General features: G+C 43.8%; 4 protein-coding genes across 6 annotated transcripts; 1 reads left to right on the top strand and 3 right to left on the bottom strand.

Annotated features, from left to right (window-relative positions):
• Positions 1 to 1,091: 1,091 nt before the first annotated feature.
• Positions 1,092 to 19,283, top strand: Nha2 (Na[+]/H[+] hydrogen antiporter 2). Of its 3 annotated transcripts, XM_036817139.3 has the most exons (11): positions 1,092 to 1,321; positions 2,034 to 2,303; positions 8,729 to 9,095; positions 13,304 to 13,591; positions 13,646 to 13,828; positions 13,904 to 14,079; positions 14,177 to 14,283; positions 16,299 to 16,487; positions 17,632 to 17,775; positions 18,103 to 18,204; positions 18,893 to 19,283. In XM_036817139.3, the coding sequence occupies exons 1-11, from the start codon at positions 1,306 to 1,308 to the stop codon at positions 19,136 to 19,138; spliced, it is 2,088 nt and encodes a 695-aa protein (XP_036673034.3). In that variant the 5' UTR covers positions 1,092 to 1,305; the 3' UTR covers positions 19,139 to 19,283. The 3 variants fall into 3 exon arrangements, with proteins under 3 accessions (XP_036673034.3, XP_065721992.2, XP_065721993.2); XM_065865920.2 differs by lacking the exons at positions 1,092 to 1,321; positions 2,034 to 2,303 and adding an exon at positions 4,941 to 5,288; XM_065865921.2 differs by lacking the exons at positions 1,092 to 1,321; positions 2,034 to 2,303 and adding an exon at positions 6,165 to 6,452.
• Or94b (Odorant receptor 94b) lies at positions 9,326 to 10,955 on the bottom strand. Its single transcript, XM_070995717.1, is given in 1 exon segment — positions 9,326 to 10,955. A coding segment is annotated over 1 exon segment (1,167 nt). The 3' UTR covers positions 9,326 to 9,788.
• Or94a (Odorant receptor 94a) lies at positions 11,781 to 13,309 on the bottom strand. Its single transcript, XM_017068907.4, has 3 exons — positions 12,394 to 13,309; positions 11,968 to 12,334; positions 11,781 to 11,906 (listed from the first exon to the last, which is right to left on the bottom strand). The coding sequence occupies exons 1-3, from the start codon at positions 13,134 to 13,136 to the stop codon at positions 11,853 to 11,855; spliced, it is 1,164 nt and encodes a 387-aa protein (XP_016924396.3). The 5' UTR covers positions 13,137 to 13,309; the 3' UTR covers positions 11,781 to 11,852.
• A 3,758-nt stretch (positions 19,284 to 23,041) lies between the features above and the next one.
• On the bottom strand, positions 23,042 to 23,687 carry Gbp3 (Growth-blocking peptide 3). Its single transcript, XM_017068897.4, has one exon. The coding sequence runs from the start codon at positions 23,636 to 23,638 to the stop codon at positions 23,156 to 23,158; it is 483 nt and encodes a 160-aa protein (XP_016924386.3). The 5' UTR covers positions 23,639 to 23,687; the 3' UTR covers positions 23,042 to 23,155.
• Between the last annotated feature and the right edge of the window lie 599 nt (positions 23,688 to 24,286).

Below are 24,286 nucleotides of genomic sequence, written 5' to 3'. Positions count from 1 at the left end.
CCATCATCATCATCATCATGGTCATCTTATATAGTGGAACTCCAACTGCACTCGGCACTGCATACAATCGAAAAAGTGTGCATAGTTAAAATAAATTAAATATTTTCGCAAACGACACTTTTTTCAACGCGGATGATGAGGATATGATCTGAGTGAAGCACGGATAATGGCGGTGACGTCACTGAGATTGGTTATCTTTGTCGGGGGCGTCCATCAGGTAAATTAAAAATATTCCGGCGCAGCAATTAAATTACGGCGGACTCGGTGGGAGTGCAAAATAAGCCCAATATGATGAGCCAGTCAAAATGCAAATTTCCAGAAAACAATTTACAAGACAAGCGTCACCTTTTTTAATGAAAGCTGCGGTTGCATTTTTACAGAAAAAGAAATAATTACCAATAAAAACCATTCTATTAAAATATTTAAAACTATTTAATATTGTCTTTTTCTGGTTTTTGTAATACCTAACATTATTAAGCAACAGCATTGGTTTAATATATTTCAGAGAACATTCAGAATTGCGGTAGGTCAGCCACTTTTTCATGAAAAAGTGAAAGCATTTCATCATGAAATACCCTTGAATTGCTGATATAACACCCTCATATGATTATATGTCTATTAATAACCAAGCCTTATCTCTTTAGGATAAATTATGATTATATGTCAATTATTTATCAGCTAATTGGTTTGCCTTAGAAAACTGAGGGAGCATGGAATCGAAGATAAACGAGGGTGCTACTTCCCCTTTATAAGTATGTATTATATGTGTGCTCTCTGCCTTCCCCCACAAACTCATTCCGCTCATTTTTCTCCAACTGGAGGTTTGCTTTGCCCTGCTTGTTTGTTTGCCAATTAGTTTTAATCGAAGAGCGCTCGCTGGTTCTCCGCTCGCCAATCGCTTGTTTAAATTGCTTTTCTAATTAATGCGCTGGGCAAATATTTGCCAGTGCATGTGTTGTAATAAAAAGAAGCTCCGGGTTCCCGGTTCCTTGTTCTTGGGCTACTTCCATTCGATTCCGCCTTTCCGGCGGTCGTGTCGCGCGTGCTATCTCATAGATTCCTATACAGCTATATTCGCTCAATTCTCCGGGTCCGTCAAGTGGTCGATTGTGTATAGCTCCTCAGTTTCAGACCAAGTCTCTTTGGCCCACTGCGATTCTCTTTGGCTGTCAGTTTGAGTCAAGAACAGACGGCTACGTCATCGCTTGATTGCGTCAGCAGTCGCTCTTTGCCTTTGGCTTTCATATTTTTTCATTCACTTCTCAGTCTGTTTTGTTTTGCTCCGACATTCAACAGCCGGTCGCCATGAGCAGCGATTTTGGTAAGCTAATTCATCAGTGTTTCTAGCATTTAGCACGAGCGGCTCTCGATTCTCACATTCGGCGTTAATTTACGAGTTTATGGTTAATCAATTAAATGCCACTTTTTGCCGGAGTGCCAATAAATAAAACGTGTGCAAATACAGTCCAACTTCCATAATATAATCCAGTGGAAAATAAACTCTTTTGTTTATTTTTTCGGGTTGCCAAATAAATGCTAAATATTTTGTTATTTTTTACTCAACTTGGGATTTATAAACTATATTTATTGACATCATTTTTGTTAATGGTCTATAAAATTAGTGGCCTTGACAAAATCCACTAGAAAAATAACTCTTAAATTTATTATCTTCAGATTGCCAAATAAATATTAAATCTTGTATACTATTTTACTTAACTTAGATAATTAAAATCAAAGCGCTTTTCATTAATGGAGAATATTACTATAATTTTGTTTGATCAAAAAGTTCCATTTTTAATTAACTAAATGACTGGGGAGTAATCTAGTTTAGAAAACGTTTTAAAAATGTTCTATTTATTGGATTTATATTTTCAAAATTTTTTTAAAAAAAGTAAAATCTATTTAGAAAAGGCTAAAAATGTAAATTAAAAATGTGGCCTATTCAAAATAATTTAGCTATGTGCTTTTAACAGTAGAGTTTTGTGAGTCCTATCATATGTAAGCAGATTTTCAATATATTTCTTCACCTTCAGATGTAATGGACGTGGTGGCGGGTAGTGATGGTCCACCTTTGCAAGCCTTTCGGTGCAGCAACCCCTTTGACGAGTCCTACGAGAATTTGTCCTCCCAGCAGGACTTGGAGCGGGATCGGGACGCCAATCTGACCCCGCTGCACATGCTCCGGCGGGCCAGTGAAACGGTGACCGCCAGCATCCTGGAGCCCGAAAAGGAGCATCTCCTGGGCGACAAGCCCCAGCCCCCACCACGCAGCCATGGAACCTCAGTCCAGAGTGCCTCCGAAGGTGAGTAACATGTTTAATTGTGAACCGTCGTCATGGAGAACTCAAAAAATGCCGAGTTGAAGCAGAGCGAAAGTATTTGTTCCGGAAATTCTTGCCCTTCTCCACCCATCCACTCTGAGGTACAAATATATGCATGCCAGGGAATTGGACTGGTACTGGCAAAAGGATGCTGTGGAGAGACAGGTCTATGCCAGCGCTTTGTTGGCCAGCCAAGCGAAGTGGCTCCGACAGCCAAGTGCACAATGCGTGCTCAGATATGCACTTCAGCACATATTCATAGTTTGTTTATGCAAAGTTGTGGTTTTTGTTTCGCCGGCGAAGGAGGGATCCTAGCTAAATCACAGCCCGTTCTCTGAGCTGGCAGGATCTGATTGAGGCATTTCGATTTTAAGTGAACCGCACAATCACATCTTGGCACAACGGGCGGTGGCGAATGCGGCGTATACGTAATATTTCCGCATATTGACGCCAGAACGTCTGCGATTGGCAGTCGAGAAGCTGCTGTCCCGGCTCAAACTCAAACTCAAACCCAGGCGTTTCCTTGGTTTCCCTCTGGCCAGTGGAATTTTTCGCTACGCTGTTGTTGGCCATGTGTGCGGAGGACCCTGCTCTTGGTTCTGGTCGGGTTTTTGTTTACGCTCTTCTGTTTTGGCAGGTGGTCGCTGCTGGTTTTTCGCCCTCAACCAAACAGCTATTATTGTTGAAAGCCCCCGGAGTTGCAATTGTTTTGCATCTGTCCAAATAAGGGTTTTACAGCGGGGGGAGCGCGGGCTTTTGCCAACTTTTGCCCAAAACGAAGGGGCAAAGGAATAGCAAAAGGATTTCCCTTTGGGCCATGGCCGCTGTGGAATTTTCACACGAATAATGAGCCGTTTTAGTTGCGCCCAAATGCCCACAATCAGACAGCTAACACGAGTGGCAAAAGCCCGCGGCCCTCGGCAAAGTATGTTTCCATGAATATGCATTAGCCGGGGCTCATTTCCTGTGCATTTCATTTCGCATTTGCCACTTGCTATTTGCTATTCGCATTCGCTTTGCATTCGAGTTGGGCCCTCGAAGGCTGCACCACTGATTCCGATTCAGATTCTGTTTTTGATTCCAGCAGTTCTGGTACTGATTTCGCCTCTGACTCTGATTTGACTCGGGAAGTCATATTTAAATAAGTTTGCGCACCGCTGCAGGCTGCAGTAATGCTCGCATGTGCAGGCACTCGTTTATATTAAATAAATTCCATTTAAATGCAGCGTCTCGGGCAATTCCTCAAGCTCAACCTTGAATGGTGCACCAAAGCCCACCCATCAGCCCACCTGCCCACTTTTCACATGTCGCTTCTGCCTGTGAGTGAAGCGGCGACATTTCTGTTAACTAAAGCCAACATGATATACGCTTGGCACACAAACATTCGCTCGGCTATTGATAAATGCAGTGCATTGCGCATTCGCCCCGTGCGCCCCTGTGTGTGTGTGTGTGTGTGTGGGTGTGCAAGTCAGTTCATTACGTATACGCAGTGTGCGACATTTATAAATGCCAGAATGGCTGTGACTCGGCATAATGATTTCCAAATGAATGGCAGAATGTTAAGCGTCACGAAAACCCTTTCGACGCCATTTGAATTGACACTGGTGGGAATGCTGATGCGTTTTGCCCAACAGCATATCCTTTTGAGTGGCTCTGAAGGATCTGGCACTTGCACTTGCACCGCAGCTAATTACTAAAACTGCGCTTAATCGGAGCTTTCCGTTTCACCCCTGACCACCTGCCAGACTTTGCCAGCGGATTTGTTTGGCGCGTTTTCAATTTGTCGACTTATTTGCCAAGCGTCATTCAGCCGCTTTATGACCTGGTTTTTCCTACTACTATTTTTATTTCGTCTTGCCCCGAGCCAAGAAAGTGCCAGTTTCCACTGATTTGCGATGTATGAGCACTAAATTAGATGCGAATCGCTGGGGCGTGAGTTCATCTCTGCGCAGGAAGTGCGTGACAACGGAATGCAATCCTCGGCAGAAAGAAATTATTTTCCGACTGCGCGCTATGTGGAGTTGCAAGTCTGAATCGGAATCGGGATTCAGGACGCGCCAAGGATGCCGGCTGGCATAGTTAAAAGGCGGTACGCTTAAGTAAACATAAATAAAATAAATGTGTGCTGCGTACGGGCAAAGTGATTTGATATATGCTGCAGACAGAGCTGGAGTTTCAGAGTCAGACAGGCGGAACTTCAAGTTCCTTCAAGGTGGGAAAAAAGAAAAATATGAAGTAGAAAGAAGAAAGAAGAAAGCAAAAAGAAGCAGGAGCAAAAGTCATCACCGTGTGCAATTTAGCGTTTAAACATATTGAAAAAGCACCTGACGTTCGCCTGTAAATAATGAATAGTTGAATAACTGATATAAATCACCGTAGATACTAGCATCCACACCCCTGCCAAGCAATTTATGGCACTTTTTGCCCTGCACTACTACTGTCACGACGTAATAACAATCTAAATGTTAAGTGACAGGCAAAAAAGTTTTGCAACTTCGAGAAGTGCCATAAATTCTCCATCAGACCTTAAAGAACTTTTTCGAATATCTTGTTGTTTAGTTTTCGGTCCGACGTCGTCCGGAGAAGTGTTCGCCTCGCTTCCAATTAACACCTCAGATTCGCACTCGTACGCAATAGTCCGCACATGACAGCTGAATGACAAAAACTTTGGCCGGAAATGCAGCTGCAGCCATTACTTTTTTCCATCCTGGGGAGCAGGATCTTCGCTTTTTTGCGACCAGTGGCCATAATTTGTGTGGAAAGTTCTTCGGCAATTGAAAAGCGAGATGCTCGCCAGCCAGGGCCTTGGCTTAGAGGAACTTTTGCATTATTTTCGTGCCTGGTCACTTGAAAGTTGCAGAAAATATGACAAGATAAAATGCCAGAAAGTGCCGGCGGCAAGTGGGCGGCGAGCGGCGATAGGGGGCGTGGCACTATCCTGGGGAACTGAAACGGCAACTGCCAAAGGTAATAATCAATGGGGCGGCCAAAGAAGCCTTAATGACCTGCCCAACTTGCAGTTCAAGTTGGCTCAACGGCTTCTTTTTGCCGCGCAGCAAGTGCAGCGCATGAATATGAAATATGAAATATCACAGCAGCGAAAAGACCTCCGAAAGTGCTCTCTTACAATACCTGAGCGCTATCTTCGCTGACACCTTTGCGCAATTTATGCACCATTTTTTTTTTGCCAGGGCAGCGACAGAAGCTGGCAAAAAATAAAAGTAAGTGCCGCAAAAACTTTTAAATGAGGCACATAATTCAAAAAGATGGAGAGGAAATCTTGCCTCCGTTATCGTTCCACTGAACATGCAACTTTTCCCAGTTTATTTTGTTATGGCGGAGATATTTTAAATTAATTAGCAAAACTTAAATATTTGTTGTAGTTCAAACGCGAACTTCGCATTGAACTTGTAAATATAGTCATAATGAATTCAACTTAACTGAACCGCACCGAGTCGGGAGTTTAGCCGCGCTGAAATGGCAAATATTTGCAGGGCGTACATAAGTTTCCTGTTGGTTATGGGCTAATTAATTGATAAGCAAATGCTCGTAATCAAAATTGGGCCCCGGGTCAAATAAGTGTTTATTTTGGAGAGCAGTGTTACGCGGAGTATTACTTCCACAACTATGAAAACAGCCCGGGGCTTACAACGCACTTTAATCAGTGGGAATACCATATAACATCTTAATCATGATCGGTTTCCGACTGCTCTTCGGATTAGCACCTCCAACAAATAGTCCCATCCATATGTTCTCATTATCACACACGGGAGTTCTCTCACTCGCCATTTGCTCGCTAATTTTAAATTATTAAACAAATATTTTGTGCGTTTCGCTCGCGTGCCCACGAGAGCGTCTCGAACTCCTAGATATATGTTTTTTATTAGCATAAGATAAAAGGTATATACGACAGAGGCTGCGAGCTTTCCATACAACGTTTCCATCTCAGTTGGCCGCTGCCTTTGAACGCGATTAGTCGGTGTTTTGGCATTATATTTGTGCGGTTCGGTTATGAAACGATTTTAATAAAACAGCAATTTTCATCGAGTGCGAGTGTATGATGCCAGTGAATATTGCTAGTTTTATAAGTGCTGTGGCTAAAATAAACTAATTCATTTACCCGCTGCCCAGGTAAGCCCCAGTAACGTCAGGAAAGCCCATAATTTCCCGACTTTCATCATTCTGTTGATTGTTGGGAACCACCATTTCTATTAGCGCTCTGGGTTTTTTAGTTCGTTATTGTTTTCAAAAAGTGCATAAATTTAATGTTTTGCTTTCAGCTCCCGCGTTCCCAAAGCAGATTACTTTATTATTTTAAATGAAATTATAATTAAAATTATTTGGTTTTGATGTGTAGCTGTGAAGAGAGGAAGCGTTACTCTTTGTCGGTGATTATTTTGATTGCCGGTGTTTTGAAACGATTATTTTCGTTATCTCTCTCAGACAGTTGTAGGCATCAGTTGTGGTTTTATTTTTGTTTATTTTAGTTTTATTGTTGTCCAGGAAAATCAAGAATTTATAGTAAAAGTCTCACTTGACTTCGAACCAGTTCATTGCTGCATTGGTATGCATTCTTTAATTGGTGTTTAATTATTTTTGAGAATCCAGATTTTCAGAATTTGAGATTTTTATTGTTTCAGTTTTATTAAAATGGAACAGATTGAACTATTTTCGGTATATTGTGCAGGCCTAAGAGGGATTTAAAATCGATTTATGCAGTTGGTTTTATATTTCTTTTCTTCATTTTTTTTTGTCTGAGAGAATCATAAAATTTAAAGTCAAAGCATGATGGCCCATATCCTACTTGGCTGAGAATCAATATAAAAGCATTTTTGTGAATTTTTAAGTTGGTATTTTTGATTTATTTGAATATTTTGACTATGAGATTTGGAAAAGTGAAATAAAAAGAGATGTATTAGCATACAAAAATTCTATGAGAGGGACTTCAAATCAAATTAAGTAAATATTTCATTTGTGGTTGTAATAATTCGAGCTCTATTAGCTGTGATTACGCGTTCACTATATATATTTGTGCTTTCTGCATTATGACACCCAATTAGCATCGGCAATCAATTTAGCCGTGTGTGCCAAAGAGTCGTATGACGCGCTGAATCACAATCGACACGTGATCGATGGACCGATACGCAAACAGCGAAATTGTCACCCCGAACAACTGGAAATGGAACTGGAGTTCGCACCGGCGAGAATTGGCGCTAAATATTTGCGCACAATTAACACGTAGCCATTCGAGTGGTGACAAATGACAAGCAGATTGTCTTCTAAACTCAAATACAAACATGGCTAAAAAGGGCAAAGAATCTGGAATCGAATCAGAAATCAAGTGCTGATTGCAGGGCCTATGGGATAGAGACATATACAGAGTCGGCTGTGCATAATAATTGGGATGAGAAGGGGATTGTAAATTCTTGTTATTAGAACGGCGCTTCATATGCAAATATCAGTCTCCACTCCAATTAGCCGGCGTGGAGGCGTCAATTGCTTGGAATGGCTTGGATTCGGATCTCCATTCGGATTCCCAGAGAACCGACATTAAGTGCGCTAATTATAAATGAATATATTTATGTATTTCCTAGCACCTAGCACCTAGCGCCTAGCGCCTTTCTCAACCTGTGAAGTTGTCGCGGCAACAATGAAGCCAATTATGGAGGCGACTCTCGCAAACCGTGCACCTGTCTGTCTGGGCTCGTCCTTGTGCTCGTCCTGGCCCAGGTGAAGACAGCTTCCTGCCGGCAGCGGTGTCCTCGTGCTCGTCCTCGTCTGCGCCTCTGCCTGTGCCTCCTCGGCGCAATCAACGGTTGTCAATCTTTGTTGCAATCTTCATTGCGCCATCGCCTTGAGTGGTGAGGAGCTTGTGTGTCTGCTGCACTTTGCAATTTAAACGATCCAACTGCTGTTGGGCCTTCGTTATGCATGAGCAGCGGGAGTGAATGCCAAATGGACTAAATGCAGCTGCTTGGCACTTATAAGCCAGTCAATGGTCCTACTCTATTTGGTTTCGCCGTTAAATACACGGCAATAAATGTGAAAACAAGAATTTCTAAAATCAATAAACCTACTTAAAATGCCAAAATTGTCTATCTATTAAATTGTGTTATAGCCTAAAAGTATGCAGTAAAATAATTACGCTGTCTTTCTAAGTATACAAATTGTACAAAATATATTGTTGCATACTTTTCGGTGCCTTCAATAATTTTTTTAATTTATTAGTACTTCCTGGGGCCTCTATATCTTTTGAGCATCCTTAGAGCAACCAATTAAGTCTTTAAAAATAATGCCAGTTCCCAATGCCATTTCTTTTTAGGTATATGAACTACTCCCCATTTTATCCCAGTGCACTTTCCGCTGACATATCTATTAAGACATTTAAATCTGTTTGCCACTTACAGCTCAGCGCAGCAGACAACAGCAGCAGCAGCACAACAACAGCAACAGGGTCCTGGCGCCAGGTGACAATATGACACAAGGAGCAGCGCCCCAGGACGCGCAAGGCGACATCCCGGCCCCCCGCCCGCTGCATACCAAATTAGACATACAGAAAATCCCAGAGGATGCGGGCGGTGACGCCGCACAAAACGCTGCAACAATAATTTTAACGCCGACATCATTAAATTTAACAAATACAACACAGAATGTTGCCGGCAACAATGGGGGAAACTCCAGCTACCCGACCCCGACCCCAACTGCAGCTCAAACTCAAACTCAAACCCAAACTCCTGGCGGAGTCCGTGGCGAGGAGTACAAAGGACCCAAATGGTAAGTGAAAAGCTCATGTGGCCGGCACTCCGGGTTTCGCTGGGCTGCCATTGTGCGGATTTGCGCTTAACCCTTTGAATGCACTTCCGGCGGGACAGCAGCGCCGCCATTCACACTTGCATTGCACGCGTTTTTCGCATATCCGTTGGCTGCCTTCTCCTTCGTTTTGTACACTGTATTCTGTGTACTGTATTTCGTATTTTGTATTTCTTTTGTTGGGATCCCCAACAATGTCGTCGTGGAAGTTGCCGCTGCACTAGGCAGCAGCGCGTGCTTCCGCTCTGTTTTGGGAATGGGAATGGGATTCAGGATGGGAATTGGGGATGGGGTCCTGTTACCAGGCATATCTCATTCTCGTATCCCCCGACGTCTAGTCGCTGGCGAGCCCGATTTCTTGTTCCCTTTTTGGCTGCGACACTTAGTTTAATAGCTGGCGAAATGCCTTGTTGGCTGCAGGCGTTTATTCTCCATGTTCACAACAACGCGGCGTATGAGTTACAATGTTACGTATCCGACCCGTGGGTGGGTGCTACATTGTGGTTCTGCAGCAAGGGTCTCACTTTACTTGGATATCTTCAGCAGCAGGGCGAAGAAACTGTAGGCATTGTTGATAGTCTGCCAAAAGTTATGGGTTAAAGGCTGTGATATATGTACGGTACTTAAGAGGGTTTTCAGTTCCGAGAGGATAAAGGTTTAGATAATATAAAAATGTAACAACATGAAAATTCCTTTGGAAATATAAACACCTCTTGCTAATTTCACCTTTACAAAGATGGGCAGTCCTATTTCGAAGAACACCCCAGCTCGCACTTTCACCGGTCGCTTGAGGAACTCCATGTAGCAGATGAGCAGCTTCCGAGTGCCCACGGAGTACTCCAGCCAGTTGGTTCCGAAGACACTATTGGTAAGAGAATTGGCATGGAAGGTCAGCTCATTGCCGTAATAGCAGGGTAGGAAAATCTGAAGGATCATGACGGCCACGAACTGTATGGTGGTCACGAAAAGTCCGGGGCGCTGCTTAAAGCCCATGTGCACCAGTCGATAGGCACTGAAGCAGATGATAAGAGCACTAAAGACTACCTGAGATAGGAAATAGGGCGAAACCAGGACTTCACATTGCCTCGTCAATCGGCGGACTTTGGCATGAAGTTGGAAAATGTTTCTCAACTCCGGCTTGGCCTTCTTCTCGGGGGCATTTTTCAGAGCCTCCAGGCGCATCCCTATCAACCTATAAAGCGAGGCTATCTGGAACATGAAATAGCATCCCAAAGTATCCAAGAGAATATTGGATAGGCAGCACAGAGTCATGGCCACCACATTGTAGCCCCAGGCGTAGAAATATCGCTCCTTGCTGCGCCATTCAAAGGGCACGTAGTATCCGAAGGGCAGCTCGTACTCCTCTTGGAAAAACACGCTTATATATCCCGTTATAGCCACAAAAAGGCTGCCAGCGATGTACCAATAGAAGATGCGCTTAAAGCCCCTTTGATTTTGCTGCCAAAATTGAACTTCTTCGGTATTGCGCAGATTATAGGCAGGATCGTGTTGTAATTCGTTGATAAGGCTAGCTGCTTCATTGCGTCGATGCCAAATATTCAGGATTTTAGTGACCAGGGCAAGTTCGGCTATAGACATGTATAGAACTTGTCCAGCTTCCTCGAAATCAGATGAAGTTATGGCTTCATACCACATGAGTGCTATATAAGTAAAAGTCAACGGCAGGTGTAACAAAAAGGGATAAATGCGCTTCAGCCAGGATATAAGGCCATCTTCTTCCTTGTTTTCTCATTTCAGGAGTCCTATCCATCGTTGAATTACCAACAGAGATTGGATGGCACTTAGACGATTCGTGGACTCCATTTTCACCAGCTTAATTTTAATTTACTTATTGAATAACCTACACAATTTTCCGGCTTTTATAACCCTTCTAGTTCCCAAAAGCCCTTATGGGTCACCTTGGGAATATTTTTTTATGTGGCTGAACTAGGGAGGTATTATTAAATTTTTTCCCACAGGAACTGACTTTTTACATCCTAGTTCCTTTATGGGCTTTAAAATTATTACTTGCATCATTAAAACCATATTTATCTGTTGGTTATTATATTGAAAGTTAGGAACCGGTTCATATTGGGAGCATAGCTCTCAAGTTGCTCCGTCCCTGAATTGTTTAGGTAACCAACCAAAATATTTACACAATTAATGAGCAGGGCAATTACAATAATTAGCTTGCTGACATTAAAATCTATTAATTGTTGACCGTCACAAAATGTGTAAGTCACGCAATAGAAAGAGAAGATAATTGGGGAAATAACCCCATCATTGTTGTATGCATTCCCGAACTCCAAAAAATTTTAAATCAGTGCATCAAGATCTGACCAGCAGTAAAGATGTCTGATTTTAAGAGTCCTAATAGGTTTCTGACTTGATGATAAATTTTTTTAAAATAAATTTGTCAAATAAAACGTATACAAGTCGAAGAAGATCATAATTTTTTATCACATTTTAAAATTCTAAAATGATTTATTTAATTGTTACCTAATGCTTGCTAATATATACACAGATGCAAAATAAATTTGAAGGGAATATCCAACTACTAAACAGCTATTTAATAAAATGAATCTTTAGTTTGAAAAATTATAGTTTTTATTTTCTTTCTAAATGAAATCGCAATTAAGATTACAATATAACAATAATTCGATACATTTCATATTTAATATTTGTAAATTATGTATATTTTATTTTTTTAAGTTATACAATTTATTTCGATACATTCAATAATAGAGCGAAGAAACTGTAGGCATTGTTGATGGTCTGCAAGATCAGAGGAAAGATCTTTAGAGAAGGAGATATACACAGGTTGGAAAGTAGAAACCTTAACAAAAATGGGCAATCCAACGGCGAAAAAGTTGCCAGCTCGGATGGTGACAGGTTTCTTCAGGTGCTCCATATAGGCAATCAGCAACTTGCGAATCGGTGGTCGACATTGCAGCCAATCGGTGTGATAAACCTCGTTGGTCAGCTGGTTGGCATAGACGGTTATCTCGTTGCCATAGAAACATGGCAGGAAAATCTGCAGGACCATCACACTGACGAACTGCAGCATGGATATAAACTGGCCGGGATTATCCCGAATGCCCACGTGCTGCAAGCGATATCCACTGAAACAGATGATTAGGGCACTCAGAATAATCTGAGATAATATATAGGGAGATACAATTTTCTCACAGCTTCTTGTTAATCTGTGAAATTACAGTAATATTATAAGAGAAACTTAAGATAGTTAGAAATATCACCAGACCTTCGAACACTCTGATGTAATATAAAGATGCCACGCAACTCGTGGTCAAATTGGGCCTCATCCTCCATATTTTTAAGATCCCTCAATCGTAGGCCAAGTAGACGATATAGAAGAGAGATGTGGAACAGGAAGTAGCATCCCAGGGTGTCCAAGGTGATGTTCGAGATGCAGGTCAGCGTCATTCCAGCCATATCGTAACCGTAGGCGAACCAATACCTTTTCTCATTTTGCCACTCGAAGGGAACGTAGTAGGCGAAGGGCAGCTCGTAGTCCTCGAGGAAAAGCACCCCAGTACAACCGCTGTATACCACGCCCAAACTAATTAGGATGTAGATGTAAAAGAACCACTTAAAGAATCGTTGCTCCCGGCGCCAGAAATCCTTTTCCTCCTGCTGGCGAAGTTCGTAGTCAGGAGCACTTTGTAGCTCCTCCATCAGCTGCCAGGCTTCAGTCCTATAATGCCAAATACTCAGGATCTTTACCACCAAAGCCATCTCGGTGATGGACATGTAGAGCACCTGACCAGCCTGCTCCAAATCGCTCGAGATGAAGGCCTCCAGCCACATGAGTCCGATGAAGGTGAAGGTTATGGGCAGGTGCAGCAGGAAGCGATAGTTCTGCTTTAGGAAACCGGAGAAAGTCCACACCTCGCCAGCTTTCAGGGAACAGGGCCAGAGGCCAAACAGTTGCATGACCCGGAGAATCAGGCTCATGGATTCAATGCGTTCCTTGTGGCTTACCATTTTAGTCCTGGTTGTATTTTCCCAGGGGCTGGCTGCTTTTATAGCTCTAAGTGGGCTCGGTAATTAGCAGCAATTACGTGTACATAATTTAGGGAGAGACACATGAAAGGCTTTATAAAGAAAGAGGTTCCTTGGTGTATTCATAACCTTTTTGAACTCCTTCTCAGGTGGCTGCATTTTCTGTCCCATTGGGTAAACACTTCCGAACTGGTGGCCCTGCTGGCCATTTTCCTGGGCCTTTGGGCCATGGGCTGGGTTTTGCTGCCGGAATACTCGCAGCCACAGACGGTCATCATGCGCATTGCATTCCTCTTCGTGGGCGCCCAGATCTCTGGAATCCTGGTGACCTTTGTCAACCTGCCGGATATGCTGGGCATGCTCTTCTTCGGCGTGCTGTATGCCAATGTGGGCCTGGCCAATTTTGAGGGCTATCAGAAGTTCGAGTTGTTTTTAAGGTAATATAATAAATAATTTTGAGAAACATATAATGTGGTTTCCTCATAATACAGGGAGATGGCCTTGATCAACATCATGTTGCTGGCTGGCCTGGGCCTGGATGGCGAGGCCTTTAAGCGGCTATGGTTCATGATTCTTCGCCTGACCCTGCTGCCCACCATTGTGGAGGTGGCCGCCATCGCCGTACTGGCCTACCTCACGCTCTCCATGCCCTGGCTGTGGGGCATCGCTTTGGGGTGAGTGCGGCTAATGGAATACTTGGATTAACGGAAGGCTTAACGGTCCTGGTGGCCCCGGGGGTATTTTTACAGCCTGGTCATCACAGCCGTCTCCCCCAATGTGGTCGTCACCGTGATGCTGAAGCTTAAGGAGGATCGCCTCGGCCTGAACAGCGGCATACACACGCTCATCTACGCCATGACCACATGCAACGATGTGGTGGCCATCTTCATGTTCGGCGTGATAATCAGCGTAATATTCTCAACGAGTGCGTGCCACCCGCCGTGCCCTGGAAATCGGGAATCGGATTCAGAGTCGGAATGAGTGTCAAAGTTAAATAAACCCCCCACTCCGCTTACTTGCAGCCTCGCTCACGCAGCAAGTGCTGCAGGGTCCCATTGGCATCGGGATTGGACTCGTTTTCGGCTATCTCTACGGCTCGATGCTCCAGTACTTGCCGTCGCGCAACGCGGTAAGCTGCCAGACAAAGGCGCGGACCCAGACGCAGCTCGTCCTGCGCGTCCTTCTCGTCCTGCTGCTCGTCCTCGAGCGGGCTGCACTTAAAATGCACATTCAGTGAACACTTAGACACTCAATCAGCGCATTTAATGATGCAAAACGCGCGCCAGTCTCTAGAGAGAAAGGGAGATGGGTGGGGGTTGGGGGCGGTAGCTGTGCCATATGTACGTGGGGCTTCAGAAGACTGCACTCAGAAAAATAGGTCCTGAAATGAATAGTATTTTCACGATGGAAAAAAAACTCTATAAAATAGGATTGCCATGGATAATGATATGTTATGATATAATAAGGTAATGTTCATATTGCTTTCGCAATATTTTGAGAACGAAGAAGAGAAGTCTGTATTATGGAATCGGTTTATTTGCAAGTGTTCAAGTTGTATATACAACTTCGGTTGGAACTTGACTGCAAGATATGATATCAGCACTCTAAGCTATGTCATCTCAGGACTGAAACATCTTGAATACAAGCTACCAATCCCATTCTTAGGACCCTCATTTTCTCGCAGTGTTAGCTTCCGCTCAGCCCCCTGCGCGGTTGTTTGTGTGGGTGCATTTTGCATAAAAAGACACTTACATGCATAGCGGCAACGACAACGACAACGGCAACGACGGAGCTGGCGACATTTGCGACGACAGTTACTGCCAGCATCTATGTGAAGTTATGCCGGGGACATCGAGGCAGCCGCAGCCAGAGCCACAAAACTCATTGCCGCAACTTACACCGCTAATGGCGCGCATAATCAAACGCCATGGGTGGTGGTGCACTGAATGGGTTGCACCACCCAACCACCCTGCCCCCTTATACACACACTCCCGTCGAGTTCTCATAACTTTTGTTTTCTGCAAGTCGCGCTCGCCTTTGCCATCGTCAAGTGGCATCCACATCCGCATCCACGCAGGGCTGCAGTTTGTACAAAAATTTCACGCTGAGCGCCGTTGAAGTTGCATCCTTGCATATTTTACACACCACCCCCAAAACCACCTCGTGCCGCCCATCAACCATACACACACACATACCATATATATACAGCCATGGGCTATTCGCTGTCACACCCCCAAGGGGGTTCAAATAGTGGGAAAAAGGGCTCCGAAAGGGGGGTCTGTCATCAGGCCTCGGTTTCGGTCTCAGCATCTTTTCGCATGTCATCGCCACCGCCTTTATTTTATTATTATTACGCAGTCCTCTGTAATTTTGCATTCAACGTCACCTTTTGCCACTTATTTTTCCCGAGCCGGTTGACAGTATTTTTCAATAAAATATTCGCGTAAAAGTTTGTAATTCAACGAGGTGGCGGCAACTCAAGTTGTAGAATTAAATAAGTATACCGGTGCGAGAGAAAACTTCCGTTTTCCTATAATAAAGACTAGTAAGACCTAACGATGTCGAAGGCAATTTCATGCCATTTTACTAGAACGACCAGTTTAAAGTTAAATGAAAATATCTTGACAAAGGCGAGGGCGTAAATTGAATTGCAGCCATTTGCGGTGTTTCAACGGGCTATTGGGAAAGTCACCAGGTAAATTAAAAGATCCCAATCACTCTCAGCACCAGCCAGAAAAAACTGACAAGTTGACACTGAAGATATTACAAAATATCCAAAAATTCCGGCTGAGAAAACATTGTTGCAGGCGAGATTTATCAGATCTAAACCGTTGTAGAAGTCATTTTAGTACAATTTTAGAGCTTGGAAAAAAATGGTATATGCAAACAAAAACAAAGAGGAGATGGGAGGATAGGATAGGAGGGTTTTCCTGGTTTTCCTGGTTTTTCCTTGACTGCAGCACACGTTGCGTATACGCAGCTGACCGCATACACACACACAACACAAACAACGCAGGTGGGCGGGTAAAAAAGCAGTTTCCATCAGAGTTTTGTAAGTGATTTCGCCTTTTTTGCCCGGCCAGCCTAACTCACCTGTTTTGCCATTCACTCTCTTCATATCTGTCTTTTTCCCATCCTCCGCAGACGTACGCAAATGGGCTCCGTTTCGTCCTTACCGTCTTGGGCGGAACCATCGCCGTGATGGGCAGCCGCGTCATCGGTTATACGTCGGCAGGAGCTCTGGGTTGTGTAACGACCGCCTTTATTGCGAGGATTGGCTGGCGGCGGGAGGAGGCCAGACTGACGCCCCCGCAGCTGCAGGCCCAGCAAATTGTGAGTACTCCGCACTGGTAAAAATTGGGGGTTACATGTTGTAAGGAAAAAAGTAAGGATCTGGATAACGTTCAAACTACAAGATATGAATAATAGCCAGGAGTGATTTTTTTATTTTATGATAGGTCCTTATTTCTTCTTCAAAGCATATAAATTTGATAGGTTTATAACACTGTTGTCTCACCAATGTATCTTATGGAAAAGATACTTCCTACAATTTGTATTTAAATTTTATTTAATTTGAAACAATTTAATATGAATCGATTATTTTCAATTTTGATATTTATCCTATTCAAACATTCAAGAACTGGAAAGAAAACCATGACATTTTTCCATAATTTAAATGCTATCAGATTGATATGTTCAATACTTGTCTCAGCTGTCTTATTTAATGTCTGAGGTATTTCCTGCACATGTGATTAAATATAATTCTTGAAAATCTTTATGATGTTTTATCAAACTTGGAAATATATTTTCTCCTTTGAAATTTTGAAAAAAAATTAGAGTAAAGTATTATTAGGTTTAATCCTTCTTAAAGTTTACTCATCTAGAAGACCTGGCATGGATTAGCAGGTTTTCCCCCAATATTTTTCTCCATGTTTTAAGGATCAGGATTGGTCCAGTCGGCTGGCTCTCTGAGCTCCAGACTCTGGCTTTTCCTCCACCTTTGAGATTCTGAGTGCTTTTGGGGTATAGGGCCCACACGCTCCTTTCTTTTTCTGATTTGTTTGGTTTTGGGTCAAGAAAAATGTTCCCTGGCAGTAGTGCCATTTTTTATGTCTGTCCCGCTGCAGCCGAAAAAAGCGGCTGTATGTGCGGGATTTTTGCTAGGTAATTTGTGACATCACGTCCTTGTCCCATGTCAGAGTTGACTGCCGGTTCTCGATTTGTTTCGAGCAAGTGTTTTGTTCACTTTTTTTTCGTTGGGTATCTTCCCATTTACCTTCTGTCTTAAACTTTTAACCCAGATCCTGCGAAAGGCGGTGTTTTTGCACTCGAACTGCACTTGAGTTCCAAGGCAACGCTCCGTAAGCCGATTGGCTTGCTTCCTGCTTGCCGGCCATTGATGGGCTGATTTAAATGGGGAATATAATGAACTAGCTGCCCGATCTAATAACAACTTATTGATTTCTCTCCCCTGCAGGCGAGTGTTCCCAAGCGTCTGGACCTCATGTGGAAGTTCCTCAAGCCCGTCTCGTTTGCCCTTATTGGCAAGGAAATTAATTTCAACGTGCTGCAGGGCCATGTAATCGGTTATGGCGCATTGTTGGTGCTCGTCGGAAGTTTGGTAATTAAAATGGTCGCCGGAGGCGTGGCCGGTGGTGCAACAAATGTTCGCCCCGGCCACTTATTTAATTTCTCTCGCTTCTCAGCCAGTTTGTGCGGGGAATACTCGGGTCCCCACGGTTTTGTGGGGTACATCCATCCTGGTAAAACAAAAAAAAAAAAAAGAAAGAAGAAAGCAGCAAAGCCAAGTGGAGATTCCGGATTGGGTTTGGGGGTGAACCGAAATGAAAATGTTCCGGCACCGCAATGCAAATGTTACCTGCACACGGAAAACTGAGGGGAAAAAACCTAGAGCTAGAGATGACCACTTTCTTGTTCTTGTTTTCAGTTTCGCCTGGCTTTTGCATATTTATCCACATATGGCGGAAATCTGTCGAGAAAGGAACGTGCCTACATTACAATTTCCGGTTTTCCCAAAGCAACTGTCCAAGTAAGTTTCCCGTTCCGCGTGTCATGTTGCTGCGGTTCCCATTGCCACTGCCCCCCATTCCCCTACCCTTACCCTTTTCCTACTCCATTTTCCATTTTCCATTTCCCATCCGTTGTCTCCTGGCCTGGTGGCGCTTTTTATTTCATTGCCGGCCATTTCACTCGCTTGCCACGAGCAGACTGCCCGTCGTCCTGATCGTCCTGGATGTCCTGCCCGTTCTGCCTGTCCTTGCTGTCCACCAGGTTGTCCTGGCCCCGGCCTGTCCTGGTGTTTTCCCCATGCTTAAGTTATACACGTATTTGCAGGTCATGTCCTCTTTCGGCCAGAGTCATCGCAGGTCCTGCTCCTGCGGCTGCAGTTGGCATGCCAGCCTTTTGTTTGCAGTTTAACCGCAAGCGGACATTTTGTTTATGTCGCCTGTGCGAGCGAGTGTGCGTCTCTGTGGTTGCCCCAAAATTTAAATGTTCCGCTGGCTTACTTACTTCCCCAAAAAAGCTGAGTTGGTCACATGTGCGCCTGTCTAACTTTTCCCTAATATGCGGTGCATATTTCACTGTCCACCTTCCTTGCAGTGATTTAATTAAAACTGCAAAGCGAACCGCATTTAATCCGAATCCGCTGCACAACGCACATATCACTCATACGCAGCGGTGGCAAGTGCTTAATTTTAGCCCTTTTCTTTATTTAGGCCGCCTTGGGTCCCGTGGCTTTGGACATGGCACGTGCTGCCAGCGTGGCCAGTGCGAAGCAGCTGGCTCTGGCCAGCAATGTGCTCATCATCTCGGTGCTGGCCATTATATTCACCGCTCCGCTGGGCGCCATCCTGATGCTGCGACTGGCGCCCCACTGGCTAAAACGTGGCGATGCCGTGGAGGCGGTGGACTCCCCGACCACGCCCACCATTCCCAACGCCAATTCCTTCAAGGGTTCCTGAGCTGGAGACCTGGAGATCTGGAGCTCTGAAGTCGACCCCACCAGTCGAAAGTTTTAATCCATGCCGTACTTATACTTACGTGTACTTAGTCGCATTCGGTAATACGCAGTTCAAATAAAAATAAATGCGAAAAGTTGCCAACATATTTTCCTCAAAGGTTCCCTTTTCAATTCATTCCCAATCCAAAGCACCTTTTTTTATGGTCCCAAATTCCCAGTTATTTGCCTACTTGTCCTTAAATTTCAGCGAATTAACAAACTTTGGACTTAATCCTGCAGGACTAACGCCCCAAATGGGCAACTTGGCCAACTGGGATTTTATTGCTATTTTTTTTTGCCCCGCCCATGAAAGGAGAAGAAAAGCTTTTGGGCACCTAATTATGACTGGATCTGTGTTAATCTCGGGCTTGAGCCTGTGCTAATTGATTTTATAATTAATTTCGGGGGACTTAAACGATCCGCCGTGTCAATCTGGCTCGAGTTTTTGTGTCATGTCGAATCAATCCGTATTAATGATTGACAATTGAACAAGCTGTTATTGCCAGTGGAGGCAGTTTGAAGAGGCTTTCGTCGAGTTGGTCAAGTAAATAAATGAACCCAAAATGATTTCGTTATTTTCAAAGAACAGTTGTCGACCTCTTTTCCCCCAGTTTCCACTCCGATGTATTTTTACGCCTGCTGCTTTTGTGGCAGAATCATTTTGCTCCGAGCTTCGGAAAAAGCCAGAGCCATGGCAAAAAACACAAAATAATGGCAAAGAGGGAAGAATGGCATTTAATTGAAAAGTGATTGTGGGGCCAACCAGCCCCGTCGACAGGCGATGCAGAATTTGCAATGCAAACGGCTTAGAATGAACTTGATGTTCTGGCCGCCTTTGATGCTTTTGGTTTTTGTTGCTGCTGCGGTCGCCTGACAACCGATGGTACCGGGAAAAAAGGGGACATTTTTTCCTAAATTGTCACCAATTAGGTTTCGAAACACTGAAAGAAGTTGGAATATTTTAGGAATTTTATTTTGCTTCTAGCCAAAAATGAGATAAACTGTGTCATAGGAAGTCCTTTTAAAAATTAACCGAAACAAAGAGAATATTTCCATATTTCTCAGACATAAAGTTACACGAAAGTTCTTTAAATTCTTTTATATCAATTAAGTTTTCGAATATATAGCTATCTTAATTAAATGGTATGCCTTAGACTTTTCCCCCAGTGTAATAGCTGAGCTTCAGCTGTGGCCGGATGAGTGAATGCTGAAAGGAATGAAATTAAAAGACGGCAAAAACGCAGCGAACGATAGAACTGAGAGAAAAACTTATCATTTTTATTATCCTGCAGCTGCGCATATTTATAACCGCATATCCCCGTCTCTTTCGCATTCGCATCTATCATTTGATAGCCCGTCCCATTCGCACCGCCATCACTATGCCATCACCATCAGTGGCCTTTGTGTGGCTCGAAAAAGAGTTGGGAATTGAAGGTAAATTAGTGTTATTAAAATGGCTGCACAAAAATAATTGCGCAACTAAATGAAAATTTTAATGAAAATTCTTTGGTTTCTTCCCCATTTTGTTGTACCTGTGCTCCAGCAGTTTTTTTTTTGCTGCGATTGCGATTGCCTTTGCCCCTTTGCTTTCTGTTATTAGTTGCATTGTTTCCGCAGTTGATGTCCGTGCAATTAGCATAATGAAACCATCTGGAGGACTAGGATATTTGCGCAAATAGCCGTGGAAAAACACAGGAGAGAGCATCCGATGGCCGGCCAAGGGCCATAATGAAGTGCCGGAAAAGCCAGATTGGAGCAAAGCAATTACGCCGCCATTGAGTTATGTTCGCATCACATCCATTATGCTGCCACCGGCATAATCCTTCAAAACTCATTGCTCTTATCGCGGCCATTGAAATGCCAGCGGCCATAGATCAACCTTATCAGCGCAGCCAAAGCATTTTCCTGCGCCAAATAAATTCCAGCAGTTTATTATTCTAATTCGCATGCCGAATTCCGGCTGAAAAAGAACGCCAGGCACGTCAAGCCAGCCCACCTGAAGCCCCCAGAAACAACCTGAAGCCACCCAACCAGCCAGGAAAATATCCCACCCACAGACAGCCAACCGATATGGCTAAAAAGGAGTTGTGCGAGTGCCAAACGAAATCAAATCAAAAAGTTCACAAAAATGCCAGACCAACAGAAATTAAGTTATAAAATTTTAAGGACTATGCGCAGTTTAATTTCCAAATGCCATGCCACCACCCACCTCCTGAACCACCACCCACAACCCACCGCCCAAAACCCCCAAAGACACACAGGTGGGCGGTGCAGAGGGGCTCGAGCTGAAGCGTATTGCGGTTTTTGTTATGCGCCGATTACCATAAAAACAAGCCAAAGAAAGTTGCGTCCTCCTTGTAAGTCCGACGTGGTCGGAAACGGAAATCAAGAAAACAAAAAGAATGGGCCCAAATGAAGTCAAACCTGGCGCCCGCGCCTTCAGTTAATAAAGTTAGTTGCGTTTGCCTTGACGGCGAAACTTTTGAGTTATAAGCGCGCAAATTATGGCTTACAACAAAGCCGAGAAACAAGCCACAATGCCGAACAAAGGAAAACAATTAACATGACGAAGACACATAAAATTTCCACTTCCATTCCAGGCTTTCTCCACCCACTAGTTGGGTGCGTCGAATTAGCAGTTGTATTCCCTGGCTCGAAATGTGCGTCAATCACGTGATGGAGGGCGGCTCCAAGCCCTCCAAACCCTCCAGAAATCCACTACCACTTTCTCCAACCCCCAGAAAGCCGTTTCTTGTCTGCCTCTTCTTGTTTTGTTAATTTTAATACATGTACTTTTTATCGCTCGGCATTCCGCAGCAAGCTGCTCGCTGAATTAAGCCATTTGTTAGCTGTATCTGTGGTTTAGCTTTTTGGCTAAGACCTTCCCCTAATCCCCCCCCCCCACTAGTTCCTTTCTGGCAGAAGGCTATCAATGCCAGGGGCTACAGGTCACAGCACATCACAGTTATTTTCGTGCAAATGGCATATTTTTTATGGCTTGTCGCTGGCTTCTTGTTTCTCGTGTTGTAATTAGACAAAATTGTTGACTGCCACGACTACGCCCAGTGCCCCGCCCGCCCGAAGGTAACCCCCCCCCCCATCCACTCGCGATTGTTCACTCGTTCAGTCCTTAATTCCGCCACTCATGTCTGAGTCCTGCGACTGTTGTCCTGCCGCTGGAGGTGTGTTTGACACTTGGCGTGTCGGGACAGCGAAAATATTATTCCCGAACAGCGACCACTCGCAGGGGAAATGCACTCCGAAAAATAAATTTAATACTTTATAACTAAAGAGCCAAGTTCACTGAATTTGGGATGGTTTTCCTCTTTTGGTTAGGTCTACAAAAATAATCAGTTCCTTTATGTTCTGAACTAAGCCCATAAAAATTCTCCTATTTGGTCTTTTGAAACATTTTTTTCCAACTTCCTTTGAAAAGCACCACCAAAAATAAACAAAAAATTAAAAAATATAGATTAATGATCATTAAAATATGATAATTGGACGCTTGATAATAATAGAAACAAACATTATAGCCACCAAAAGTAGTTCAGCTCAATACGGTTTGTGAGTTACAGTAAATCAGGTTCTCTAGGATAGTTTTCGATGAAATCATAAAATTGGCACACGAATATTTTAAGCATCTAAACATTCTTTAATTATTATGCATTCTTCTAAAAGCATTAATTTCCCACAAAACTTTTATTGGGTAATTCCAAGTGATTCAAATGTTTAATTCACTGATAGGGAAATCAGCCATTCGTCACAAAACTCAGCCATTTGTTGTGACTGCTAGATTAGCGTTGTTTACACTAAACACTTATCAACTTTTTCACAGTGGTCGAACACAGGGATGATCTTTGGGCAGTTCAGCAGTTCATTGGGGTTTTATTGTGATTATTCAGACTATGCATGTTTATAAAAAATTCCACAGGTATACCTAATAATTATGCATTGGGCACGTGTCACGAGAGCCGTAAAATTACCAGATTTCCCGACAGCGACCACGATGGTCGGGCAGATAGCCCGGCTGACAGGGAAAATCGATCATGGCCACCATCATAGTGTTAACGGCGGGTTTTCCGGCGACTGGGGGTTCCGTTGGTGCCTGATAGGCAGCCAAGACCTGCTCCTCGTCCAGATCGACGCACTGGTTGGGTTTGGCAGTGGTGGTCTGGTTGTTGGGACAGGTCACTCGGTGGAGGCAGTACTTCAAACAGGGCCTGGGAGCCGGGACCTGGGTGAGCTTCTTCTTGCACTTGAACTGCCCTTCACACCCTTCCTGAATCGGGGGTATATTGTTGTTGAGGAAGAAGGGACGACGGGGCTCCTCCGTGGTTGTAGTTGTGGAGGTGGATGTGGAGGTACTCGTGGTAGAATCCCGATGAAAAATCCTGCCCAGAATTCCAGCCTGAACGGCGGCTACCAGCAGAGCGGCCAATAAAGCCACCAGAATCTGCTTCATCGCCGACTTGTTTGCACTGCGACTGTTGTTCGACTACGGAGCACTGCCAGTTTTCAAGAGCAGCGCGACAATCGGCGAACCACTCGCTCGATAACCTCTGACCCCAGAACCGCGGCATGCAGATAAACAGACACACACTACCCGCATCAGAAATACACTCGCACCCATAATTCCATACAGTTTTTCTTTCATTTTTGGTTAGCTTTAAATTGGTTTATCGCCAAATTGAATTGCATTTGAGGTGAGGGGCCATGGGTCGGGGGCCCCGCGCCTATTTTGGCAAATTTGACACAGGAATTGAATTATCTGCATTCTGTGAGCCGCAAAATTGTATAAATAAATATTAGTCAATTCGGTATTTCATACACATGCGTACGCATAATTTCGAGCTGCCATGGGCCAACCAAACTGCCAGTTTAGTATAATAGAAAATAACCGGGGCAGGAAACGAAAATCGACACGAATTTCCAATGATAATGTCGATGGGCGGCTGATTTGTCAATTGCGCTTTAAGTGGATTTAATTGATAAGAACTATTGGGAAAAAGAGCTCCGTTATTTTCTTTTTTTGACAAGGCCGATAACTGTTTGAGATTAAACTAGCTGCAAAAATAAATGACAATCGCTTTTTTTATTCCAATTTTTAGTG

This window comes from Drosophila suzukii, chromosome 3, assembly GCF_043229965.1.
Source record: "Drosophila suzukii chromosome 3, CBGP_Dsuzu_IsoJpt1.0, whole genome shotgun sequence".
Lineage (NCBI taxonomy): Eukaryota > Metazoa > Arthropoda > Insecta > Diptera > Drosophilidae > Drosophila > Drosophila suzukii.
Note: the sequence above shows the minus strand (reverse complement) of the source record. Positions and strands in the feature narration are given on the sequence as shown.

Coding starts and splice junctions, on each gene's coding strand:
- Nha2 (XM_036817139.3), top strand. Junction 9,096..13,303: donor GAGTACAAAGGACCCAAATG/GTAAGTGAAAAG, acceptor ACTCCTTCTCAG/GTGGCTGCATTTTCTGTCCC. Junction 13,829..13,903: donor CTGTGGGGCATCGCTTTGGG/GTGAGTGCGGCT, acceptor GTATTTTTACAG/CCTGGTCATCACAGCCGTCT.
- Or94a (XM_017068907.4), bottom strand. CDS start 13,136: ATGGTAAGCCACAAGGAACGCATTGAATCCATGAGCCTGATTCTCCGG. Junction 12,335..12,393: donor TTACATCAGAGTGTTCGAAG/GTCTGGTGATAT, acceptor GTAATTTCACAG/ATTAACAAGAAGCTGTGAGA. Junction 11,907..11,967: donor GATTGCCCATTTTTGTTAAG/GTTTCTACTTTC, acceptor CTGATCTTGCAG/ACCATCAACAATGCCTACAG.
- Gbp3 (XM_017068897.4), bottom strand. CDS start 23,638: ATGAAGCAGATTCTGGTGGCTTTATTGGCCGCTCTGCTGGTAGCCGCC.